This window comes from Wyeomyia smithii, chromosome 3 (assembly GCF_029784165.1).
Source record: "Wyeomyia smithii strain HCP4-BCI-WySm-NY-G18 chromosome 3, ASM2978416v1, whole genome shotgun sequence".
In the NCBI taxonomy this organism is placed as follows: Eukaryota; Metazoa; Arthropoda; class Insecta; order Diptera; family Culicidae; genus Wyeomyia; species Wyeomyia smithii.
Window position 1 is genome coordinate 162848678 of NC_073696.1, and position 12693 is coordinate 162861370.

Genomic DNA, 12693 nt, shown 5'->3' on the forward strand with positions numbered 1-12693 from the left:
TTTGCAATTTCGCAATCAAACCTTTATGCCAAACACTGTCGAATGCTTTTTCTATGTCTAAAAGAGCAGCTCCAGTGGAATAACCTTCAGATTTGTTAACGCTTATCATATTAGTAACTCTAAGCAATTGATGGGTAGTAGAATGCCATGGCGAAATCCAAACTGTTCATCTGCAAATATTGAATTTTCGTTGATGTGTGACATCATTCTGTTAAAAATAATTCTCTCAAACAGTTTACTTATTGAAGGAAGCAAACTGATTGGTCGATAACTTGAAACTTCAGCTGGATTCTTATCCGGCTTTAAAATTGGAGTAATTTTTGCATTTTTCCATAATTTGGGAAAATATGCAATTTTGAAGCAGCAATTGAAAATTTTTATTAAAAATTCCATTGTTCTCTCAGGGAGATGTTTGATTAATATGTAAAAGATTCCATCGTCACCAGGTGCTTTCATATTTTTGAAATTTTTAATAATTGATTTAATTTCATTCAAGTTAGTTTCATTAATTTCTGCAGGTAAAACATTCTGGGAAGAAATTAAATCAAATTGACGTGTGACTTCACTTTCAATTGGGCTCACAAAATCCAAATTTGAATTATGAACACTCAAACTGCTGAGCGAGTCTTTGAGCCTTTTGTTCATTGGATACAAGAAAACGTTCACCATCTTTCAAAACTGGAATAGACTTTGAAGGTTTCTTAAGAATCTTCGACAGCTTCCAAAAGGGTTTTGAATATGGTTTCAATTTTTCAACTTTAGTCTCAAAATTTTGATTTCTCAAAAGAGTAAATCTATGTTTAATCTCTTTCTGTAAATCTTTATAAATAATTTAAAAAAAAAGGTTCACGAGAACGTTGATATTGACGTCTGCGGACATTTTTCAAAGGAATTAAAAATTGAAGATTTTTGTCAATTATTGGTGAATCAAATTTCACTCGAGCCTTTGGAACAGAATATTTCCTGGCATCAACAATTGCACATTTCAATACTTCCAAAGCGGAATTAATATTCACTTCGTTTTGCAAATCAAGCTCATTATTGAAATTTCTTTCAATATGAGTTTTGTATTTTTCCCAATTAGCCTTGTTATAACTAAAAACAGAGCTTATAGGGTTTAATACTGATTCATGTGATATAGAAAAAGTTATTGGAAGATGGTCAGAATCGAAATCAGCATGTGTAATCAATTCACTACATACATGACTTTGATCTGTTAGCACCAAATCAATTGTTGATGGATTCCTTACAGAAGAAAAACATGTAGGACTATTCGGAGACAAAATAGAATAGTATCCTGAGGAACATTTATTGAATAAAATTTTGCCATTGGAATTACTTTGAGAATTATTCCATAATCGATGTTTAGCGTTAAAATCACCTTTAAAATAATTTTTGTGCTCGCGTGTGCATTGGAATGGTAAATATACGTAAATATACGACATACGTAATTATCGTGGAATCGCTATTATCTCTTGCATTCCTAAACTCTTTGAGGCAATTGTCAATGAAAAGATATTTGCTCAAGTCAAAAATCGAATAACTGACAAACAACACGGCTTCTTCAAAGGCCGCTCTAACTCCACAAATTTACTTGAATTCGTAGATTATTCATTGAATGCAATGGATAATGGGAACCATGTTGAAGCTCTTTATACAGACTTTAGCAAAGCATTTGATCGTATTGACATACCAATGCTACTTTTTAAACTGCAAAAAATTGGAATTGAGTCTGGTCTCCTGAAGTGGCTTGAATCATATTTAACAAACAGGCCACAAATAATAAAATTTAATGGAAAAAAGTCAAATCCCATTCAAGTTACTTCAGGTGTTCCCCAAGGCTCCTACTTAGGACCACTTCTTTTTATTTTGTACGTAAACGACATTTCCTTCATCCTCAAAAATATTAAAGTTCTAATATATGCCGACGTAATGAAGCTGTTTTTGGAAATAAAAAATCAAGAAGACATCAATGTATTTTAGAATGAAATCCACACATTTTACATCTGGTGTGAGAAAAGCCTACTTGAAGTAAATGTAATGTAATATCTTTTAGCAGAAAATTAACAACGTCCAAAACTGTAATTGCATTAGGGGATCGGAATGTGAAGAAATGTGATAAAGTCAGGGATTTAGGAATAATCTTAGATTCTAAACTTAATTTCATCGACCGCTATAACACTATCATACACAAGGCAAACAACATGTTAGGGTTTATCAAACGCCTCTGCTACAATTTTCAAGACCCGTACACTATCAAAACTTTGTATATTGCCTATGTGAGGTCTGGAATACTGTAGCATTGTGTGGTCTCCTCGTCCTGGCGTGCATGAAGAAAGAATAGAATCAGTACAAAAGCAATTTCTACTATATGCTCTTCGTAAGCTAAGTTGGACCGCACATCGTCTTCCGTCATATGAAGCACGCTGCATGTTGATTGACATTCAAACATTAAAAGAACGGCGAGAGTACGCGATGGCTTCATTTGTAAACGATATCGTTTCGCAGAACGTTGACTCAGCAGTACTACTTTCTAAAATATATATATATATAAATATATATATATATATATATATATATATATATATATATATATATATATATATATATATATATATATATATATATATATATATATATATATATATATATATATATATATATATATATATATATATATATATATATATATATATATATATATATATATATATATATATATATATATATATATATTTCTTTTCAGGTGGAGGGGAAATTTGCAACCAAACCCTGAGGTTACCAACATCAGGGAGTGTGGGGTTGGTTTGAATCAGTGACCGGACCTACTAAAACCCCTCCAGGCTCCAGCCCATAGTACTCCCCGGAACCACTAGGTATTGCTTCAGGGAGCGGCTTTTGTGCTATGTGCACCCTCTTGATTCTAGCTAACTAACCTGGAGACTGGCCGTTAGCTAACACTAACTTGTCGGTGGTCAACCCGTCGCCTGTTTTGCAGCTTTAATACTATATGAGAGGCGGCTGCACTAACCGCCCTCCAAATGTTCGGGTCTTTACACATCCTCTGAACTAGGTTGTTCGGAGTGGTATCTGATCCACTCACTACCATCATGTCACTCCGCGCCTGCGCAAAACGAGGGCACACAAAGAAGACATGCTCGGCAGTCTCTTCCGCATCCACGCACTCGGGACAGTTGGGGGAACCCGCATGCCCGAATCTGTGTAGATACTGCCTAAAACAACCATGGCCTGACAGAATCTGTGGCAGATGGAAGTACACTTCTCCATGGCGCCTCCCGACCCACCCGGATACATCCGGAATAAGTCGATGCATCCATCTACTCTTCGCGGAATTGGACCACTCCTGCTGCCATCTGATCATCGATAGTGATCTTCTGGTACCTCGTATGCCCCTTGTGTCACGTTGATCGAAGCATTCTACGTCCTCCTTAATGGCTATGCTGATAGGCATCATGCCGGACAGGACGCAGATTGCGTCGTATGACACAGTTCGATACGCGCTCGCAATCCTCAGGCACATGAGTCTGTAGGTACTTTCCAACTTACCCCGATGTTTACTAGTACCTAGTGCTTTGGACCACACTGGCCCGCCGTATCTCAGTATGGACGAAGTCACGCTAGCTAGAAGTTTCCGCTTGCTGCCGTACACTGCTGAGCTATTGGACATCATGCGAGATAATGCTGCAATAGCCATTGAAGCCCTCTTACAGGCATATTCGACATGGCTCCCGAAGGCGAGCTTGTCATCGATCATCACCCCCAGCAGCTTCAGGGAGCGCTTAGAGGCGATGGTGCAATTCCCGACACTGATCAACGCCTGTTGCTTCGACTTGGGGTTATTGACAACTGAAATCTCCGTCTTATGATGCGCCAGCTCCAGTTATTTGGAGCGCATCCAGTCCTCGACGACGCTTATAGAGTGCGAAGCCGTCAACTCAACCTCCTCGATCGACTCGCCGTAGACCTCAAGTGTGATGTCTTCCGCAAATCCAACGATCACAACCCCTTGGGGGAGCTATAGTTTCAGCACTTTATCGTACATGATATTCCACAGTACCGGGCGCAGGATGGAACCTTGTGGAAACCCTGCGGTAATTGGGACACATTTTTGACCCTCGTCTGTGCTGTAAACTAGCACACGATTCTGGAAATAATTTTCCAGAATCCTGCACAAAGACACCGGAATGTCTAGTTTCCGAAGCGAGTGGGCTATGGAATCCCAGCTAACACTATTGAACGCATTTTTCACGTCCAACGTGACGATTGCGCAATAGCGAATGCCCCATCTTTTACGCTGGAGTGCTACCTCTGCTGTTTTGGTAACGGACAGAATAGCATCCACCGTAGACTTGCCTTTTCGGAAGCCGAACTGGTTACTCAACAGACCGTTTGCACTTTCGGTGTACCTAACCAGTCTATTGAGAACAACCTTCTCGAGCACCTTACCCGCCGTATCGAGCAGACATATCGGTCTGTATGCTGACGGGTCACCAGGTGGTTTCCCTGTCTTCGGCAATAAGACCAGCTTCTGTTGCTTCCATCTCTCTGGGAATGTATAGTCATCCAGGCACTTCTGCATGACTTCCCGAAATAGTCTGGGGGCCTCTTAGATGGCTTTCTTCACAGCCAGATTCGGAATCCCATCTAATCCCGGTGCCTTGCTCACCTTCAGGGAGTTGGCGATCACGATGAGTTCCTCATTGGTAACCGTTTCCGCCTCCTCTGCCTCGGCACGGCTAACGCCGTCACTCATATATTGGGTGTTCGGCAGGTTGGCCGACCACCTCTGGTCTGAGTTTGAGATACTGGAACGTCGGTAAAGTGACTCGCCAGCCGAAGGCCAAGGATTTGGCTCGTGGCGTGGAAAGAGTCCCTCTATGATCCGCTCAAGCATCGCTAGTGATTTTTCTGCGGGCGCCATCGCACCCTTAGTCTTGGCCATCACCATCCTATAGGCGTTACCCCACGGGTTAGTGTTGGCACTAGCGCACAGTCTTTCGAAGCACGCACGTTTACTAGCTTTTATTGCTCTCTTGAGCGCCGCTCTTGAACTGAACTGAACTGAATGCCCCTTGACGATCTTCCCTTTCTTCGTCGGTTCGCGCACGTTGAATCCTTCTTCTCGCTTGAAGACACGCTCTGCGGAGGTCCGCTATCGCGTCGGTCCACCAGTAGACTGGTGGCCTTCCATGCCTCGGCTGGCGGTTCCTAGGCATAGTGGCGTCGCACGGCCGCGAAAGTATGGCAACAAGTTGATCAGCGCTCGGCTTACGAATTCTGCTAGCCTCGTGTTCTAGTCTAATTGCTTCCGCAAATGCCTCTTCGTTAAAGTGTGATATCCTCCACCCGCGAGGAGCTGGAGTGTTAATTCTACTTCTACTATTTCTGTCAAACGTTACGATATCGCTAGTATCGATACCCATCGCCCATAACTGCGGAACCGTGTGCGAGATTCGACTGTGATAATCGTGTATTTCGGGGTAGTCCAAACTGGTGTTAAAGGAAAGTCGCAATAATGTCGAATTAGTTTTCGTGACGGACTACGCAATTCCTTCACGTGCAGTGCAAGTCGCACAAATAAAATAACCGCAGAAAAAAGTCGCACAAAAACAGGTTTGACTGTATTTTTTGATAATTTGCTTTGATTCGTATGCGGCAGTACTGCTAAATTACCTTATTGGAAATAAATTATAAAAATATTGGAAATTTAAAAAAGTCTTGTTTGTAGTTGTAATAAATTATTCATGCACGGACATCTAATGAGTGTTTCAATAATTTCCACTCTTGATTAAACATTAAAAAAAATAGTTTGAGTTTTGTTCAATCAGATTTCGAAGGAAATATATTTGTGTTACTCCATCTTTCCTGTCAACAACAATGCAGGGTGTCGAAAACCTGGAAAATCAGGGGATGTCAGGGATTTCATTTTTCAATAAGGAATATCAGGGAAAACTGGAAAATAATCAGGAAAATTTTTTTAGCCGATACACGGTTTTGTTTTTAATGGCTCTTTAGCGCAAAACCTGATTTGTTTAAATTAAAAGGCTAATTCAGGGCCGCTGACGTTCAGTTTTGTATCTAATCGAATTTCTTTTCCACTGAGATTTCATCTACGTTGCACTTTTTTATGCCGAATACTGCAAAATATCAGGGAAATTTTTGTTATTTTTCGGGGAATATCAAGGATAATCAGGGAATTTGATTTTTCGCCACCCCTGCCACTGATTCAAACTGTGCTTGGAGAAGTGAGTAGTCAAAGAAATGAGCATACCTTTGCAATTTCAAAAACTCGATTGTTCCAGGACTAGGTGAGGTTAGGTTAAGTTGCCCCGTCGTTTTGACTTGTCATTTAAAAAACATTAATTTCAACATCATCTGAAGACCACGGATGTTGAAAAAAAAAAAACAAAAAGCAAATAGTTCTTAAAGGTTGCATCCTCGCTCAACAAACTCCTGTAAAAGTGGCGAACATTGAATAAAAATATAACTGGAGCATCGGTACACGCTCCTTTAATTTTACTCTAAATTGAGCAACTTTGACTCAGTTTTACATTGTCCATTAAAACGTCAAAAATTGAGTCAGTTTCGTTTACCGAACTGAATAACAGTTACTCAGATTGTCATAATTTTCTGCTTTACTCTTTTTTTGAGTGGTATTAAAAACATTTAAAAACGTTTCGCTAAAAATAAGTTGTTGTGTGGAAAAACGTGTTGTATTGTTGTTTGAAAAAAGTGTTTTTTATTTGTGTATTAGAGTTCCTCCAGATATGAGAATGGTTATGGATTTTTTGGCATGTGTACTATTTAAAACCTCAAGTCACAGTTCCCGGGTAACAGTGAACCGTATTGCTGCGGTTTTTAATGAAACTGCAAAGGCAGAAGGTACACTAATGATTTAATAAGGTTTAATGTTTTATTACATATAAGTATATGCAAAATACAAAGATTTGAAAAAAAAATGTGATTTTGTTATAATTTTATGCAACAGTCCCCTGGCAGTTTCATTCATCAAAGGGATCAAAAGTCAAAACGAGCAAACTGAGTAGCTTTCACTCAGTTTCATTTCAAAGCGGTTTTTTAAGAAGAGGGTAATTTCTACTCAATTTCTGACACATGGTGACTCTACCCATAAATGAGTAATATCATAAAAACTCTGTTCAGAGTAGGTTCATTTTTAACGAAAGTGAGTGACATCTCACTCAGTTTAGAGTTAAATTTGACGAGCGTGTAGAGAATTGCATTGCGTCAACAGCGATCGCTCTTCAGCAGGTTTTGCATTCGAATGCTGTTGAAAACGAGCCGAAGAAAACCGCTGCTGAAGAAGTCCCATACCCTACATAATTTTTCAACATTTTCGCGAAAAGCTGAACGGGACATTTAAACTAACAGAGTTGTGATTGTTTATATTACTAAAAAATCTCAGAAGATATTCTGCACATTTTTGCACAGTGGCAGAAATTATTCTGGTCTCAATTATAAGCATGGCCAAACGGACTTAAATTTTTTAAATGTTTGATATATTCATACCTGTTTGCTTTAACATATATTACCTGGATTGACGCACATTCATAGAAATACAAATTAAGAAACCTGCAAATCTGCTGCTTTTGATCTAAATCACGTTGATTTTGATTTTTAACCGGAAGCATTACCCGGTCCAGATAGCTCCGTTCTGGTCCAATCCGGAATTAAATCAGACATTGAAGCCGGAAAAACTTCGGACCGGACCCTCTGGAATCCAGGTCCGATGTCGAACATACAAGGGTTAGACAAAATGATCGAGACAGGCAAAATTTTGTCAATTTTTATATAGCCAAAACTTCGCGAAAAATGAACCAATTTTGATGACACCGGTTTCATTTCACTGGAAAACTATTCTTGTTTCCAAAAATTATTAGGGAATTTGACGAGACCAACGGACACCGAAAATAATCCGGATTTTAGGAGTGTATGTCAAAATGTGGATTCTTGCAACGCTTAGAACTTCTTCTGACATTTGGTTTCTTTTAGGTATATATGTTTCCAATAAATTAGAATTCATTCCGAGTTCATTGGTACTCGAAGGTCGAAAATCTGTCGAAGAACCATCGAGATATGGATTAATTAGGTATGGGTGTTGTTTCTGGCTGTTTTTTCTCTTGTTGCGTACAATTTTCCTTGGGCATCCTTTGTGATGAGAGATAGAGAATGGTTGTAAGTGGATAACTTCTAGATAATTATCTGAGCTTTCATTTAAAAATATTAAAAAATTGAATTTCAGATCCTACAATGAAAAAATATAGTTTTAAAAAACAAAAAGTGATTTCAAAAATATCGGTTATTGAAGATTTTTTCAAAATAGACAATTTAGTTGCCTAAAATTCTTCAGAACAAACCACAGTGCAAACTCGTAAAGAAAAAAAGTTTTTCTAATAAAAACTTTTTCGAGTACTATGTACCCAACAGCAAAAAAACTGAGAAAAACATACTTAATTAATTCATATCTCGATGGTTTCTCGACAGATTTTCAACCTTTAAGTACCAATGAACTCGGAATGAATGCTAGTTTATTGGAAACATATAAACCTAAAAGAAACAAGATGTCAGAAAAATTTCCAAGAGTGCAAAAATGCACATTTTGACACACTCCTAAATCCGATATATGTCCGGTGTACGTTGGTCCCGTCGAATTACTTAGTAATTTTTGGAAACTAGAATAGTTTACCAGAAAAATGAAACCGGTTACATCTTAATTGATTCATTTTTCGTAAAGTTCTGACTATTTAAAGATTGACATAATTTTGCCTGTCTCAATCATTTTGTCTACCCCCTGTAGCTATTGATATAAACGAAAAAATTAAAGGGGGGCGCCAAAACAAGTTTTCGCCTGCAGCTCAAATCAGTCTTCGTCCGCCCCTGGATACCACCGATCATTCCGAATACTTACACAGTGATTATAGGATCCTAATGTATAGTGATGGTAGGGATAAAATACACGAAAATTCAAAACTGACGTGAGCAGTATTATCAGAAGGATGAGTAACATTTAATTAACTTTCCATTGAAGCATCCGCCATTATGAAGCGTTTAAAGCTGGATACATGTTGTATATTGTTGCATTCGCTGATAAATATGCACTTTTACGTTGAACCGCGTTGGTGACTTCTACAAAAATATGCAAATTGAACGATCAATAAGTGCGCCGAAGACACTAAAACGATTCAATGCAAAAGCGCACTTGTCAGGGCAGTCATGCCGTTTTTGTCGCACTTACAAATTTGATCTAATAAATGCAATGAAATTCATCCAATCCAACGTTTTATTTTCAACAGGGATCACCCTTAATAGGATGCCGACATGAATGCGAAAGCGACAGCGAATGTGGCGCTCAGGAATATTGTTCTCAATTCCGATGTTTAAACGCTTGTTCTCAATGTGGCAAAGGAGCAACATGTACCCACGTTACGCATCATCGTGCATTGTGCGAATGCCCAAAAGGATACATTGGTAGTCCTTACTCCGAATGCAGAGCGGAATGCTACGGTGATAGTGAGTGCCCACCTGGTAGACCTGCTTGCATTTATGGTATATGTAAAAATCCGTGCGATAGATCATGTGGATTTAATGCAAACTGTAAACTAAAAGGACTTACACCAATATGCAGCTGTCCTCGTGATATGACAGGTGATCCGTTTGTTAGCTGTCGACCATTTACGAAGGAAGATTTATGTGACCCGAATCCATGTGGGCTTAATGCGATTTGTACACCAGGCTATGATCGTAACAATCAAGAAAGACCTGTTTGTACCTGTCCAGCTGGGTATACGGGCAATGCACTTTCCAACTGTGTTAAGGTAAATAATCATTCAATGTTAAAACACTAATCTAAGAAAGTTCTATTTATGAATTATCATTAGGGAGAATGTCAGAGCGATAGCATGTGTGCCGATAATAAAGCATGCGTTAATTATATGTGTGTTGATCCATGTGCTGGACAATGCGGAACAGGTATTTTCAAGAACCTTGTATATTTGTTCAAATTTTAAAAGTTTCTATTTCAGGTGCCCAGTGTCAGGTGAAACGGCATATAGCTCTATGCACATGCCCAGTGGGTACCCAGGGCGATGCATTGGTGATTTGCAGAGCTGCAAAAAGCTATCCTGTAGCAAAATATCATTGATATAAACCCTAAATGATATTCGCCTACTGTAACATATCGAATATCCATAATAATATTATAATAACATTAGGGGTCATCACATCGAGCTCGTATACGAATACCCAGCCGTAAACTGTGTATCTTCCATTACTCGTCAATGGAGGTGAGTATTTTTACGGCTGGGTATTTGTTTACGAGCTCGAAATGAATACCCATATCATTTAAAATATATGTATAACCCAACTATAAGCAAAGTCACCGCTCGTGTAGCTTAAAACAACACTGCTCATATTTTTGTAAAGCATGAAACCTTAATTAAAAGCTGCAATTTTAATTTATTTTAAGGAAAAAGAACTCTAACAAAAGTAAAAATATCTATAGCTTTACTCAACCATTCTCCTGGTTTTATCCATTCATTTTACCCATTCGGATATTTGTCGTTTGACCATTCGTTTTGTCTAATTTTGATGTATTTAAATAAAATATGTACAAAGAATTTTGTTTCTATTGAACGTTTTTAAATATTTCTGATATTTATAAATTTAGTTGGCGTAATAACCTATTTAATGGGTTTTCATTACTCTGAGTTTCACCCACCTACTGAGTTATCCTCTTCCAGCCTATGTTCGAATATCTTACTTACTTACTTTACTTTACTTTTACGGCAACAGACCAATTATCGGTCCAATGCCGAATCCAGAATACGTCGCCATGTCACTCGGTCTTGGGCTGCTATCCTCCAATCTCCCTTAACACCTATTTCGCGGGCATCCTCGTCGACAGCAAACATCCAATGAGTGCGAAGCCTACCTCGAAGTCGACGGCCTCTATCGGAATTTCTGCTAAATATAGTCTTCACTGGTCGTTCTTCCGCCATTCTAGCTACATGCCCAGCCCACTGCAACCTGCCGAGTCCGCTTAACTATATCCGCCGATTTGTACACCTGGTCCCCTTGTTGGTTCATGCGTCTGCGCCAAATACCAATCCTAGTTTGCTGCCAAGAATTGAACGCAAATTCCTACGCTCAAAAACACCAACAATTCGCCGATCGGCCTCTTTCAACGTCCATGCTTCATGGCCGTAGAGGGCCACGAGAAGAATAAGTGTTTTGTAGAGTGCAAGTTTAGTACGGGTTTGCAGACTACGGGACCTCAGCTGCCCAAGTAACACGGTTAGTCTTTAATAAGTTTAGGTAATTGATATATAACAAATCTCGTCACTATAACAATAACGTATAAACTTATATACAACTTGTTAACAACTTAAAAAGCGCAAGGGGCGGAGCCAATATAAAACATATATTCAACTTCAAATGAATTGTTCACACGACTTATATCAAACAACTTTATAACGACTATAACCACCACTCTTACATTTCCAGTACCAACAAATGGTGGCCTGTTATTAATAGGTCATAAACAAATTGCACAAATGAGTTGAAATTTCACTCGCTGATGATTGTTTCTAATACATACAAAACAGATGACCCACGAAAATAATCATGGCTCTTCATTTGAGAAATTATCAAGACAATTCATTGATAGAATAGGGTGTTGGTATAGTGATTAAATACAATAAATCTACGTGCGATTTCAGATTTGTCGTGAATGTTTGCCTTGTACTTCGTTAAAATTTACGCGCTTCGAAAATACCACAATATGATAGTAATCAATATCATATTTTTTTTTTTAATTTGAAATAAAGAAAAAAGTAACAGATGAACTCTAGAGGAATGAGCCTCAGGTATATATTTTCGATAGGATTATATTATGAAACGTGCCTTTAGCACAGAAAAATGGTGTTGAATATTATTTTAGCACGCCGCTTGCGCTAACGAGGCAGCCATGTTGATTATTAGCATTCGTTGAATGGGTACACCGATTGCCCAAAGATTATTTCAGTAAAATTATCGCAAATAATTGAAAAAATAGTACATTGCAACATCAAGGTGAACTAAGATGTCATGCACTATGTACTAATTATTTGAACTTTCTCACTCTTTTAGCAAACCAAGCGAGGAATAATTTCTGCCACAATCTGGAGATGGAATCGTGAAACCAATTAGGCAAGGCTATATAAAGTTACTACAATCTATAAAAAAATCGCCGTCAACATCTCGATTATTGTAGTAGAGAAAATAATATAAAAATTCTCCTAACTAAACCACGCATTAAGTAATATATTTTGAAATTTAAGTAAAACAGAAATATTCGAACATTGATCTGAGGTTATTAACGATGATCAAAATAATAATAATAAAACCGAAGATCGTTGAGCAAGACAAAAAAGAGAATTGAAACAAATCATGGCCGATCAAATCAAACGATTTTCTTGTTTTAAGTAAATTGAGTGATAAATTTCTTGATTATAATTTACTGTCAAGTTTATTATTTATGTTTAATCAAACATAAATTCCCTGGGTGTTTAAATATTGTATATAATTTTGAATATTATAACAGTATTTTTGATCTGCACTGTATTTGATGAAGAAGAAATAGTTCACACCATAAAATCACATTTACAACTGATTTAA

The 12693-nt window shown here is 38.0% G+C and overlaps 1 protein-coding gene across 1 annotated transcript in view; it reads left to right on the forward strand.

Annotated features, from left to right (window-relative positions):
* Window positions 1-10655, forward strand: part of LOC129728799 (nidogen) — a 93697-nt gene extending 83042 nt beyond the window's left edge. The window contains exons 2-4 of the mRNA XM_055687259.1: window positions 9333-9854; window positions 9918-10008; window positions 10062-10655. Coding sequence (XP_055543234.1) covers window positions 9333-9854; window positions 9918-10008; window positions 10062-10180 — 732 coding nt within the window. The 3' untranslated portion in view covers window positions 10181-10655. The remainder of the gene's footprint in view (window positions 1-9332; window positions 9855-9917; window positions 10009-10061) is intronic.
* The last annotated feature ends 2038 nt before the right edge of the window (window positions 10656-12693 follow it).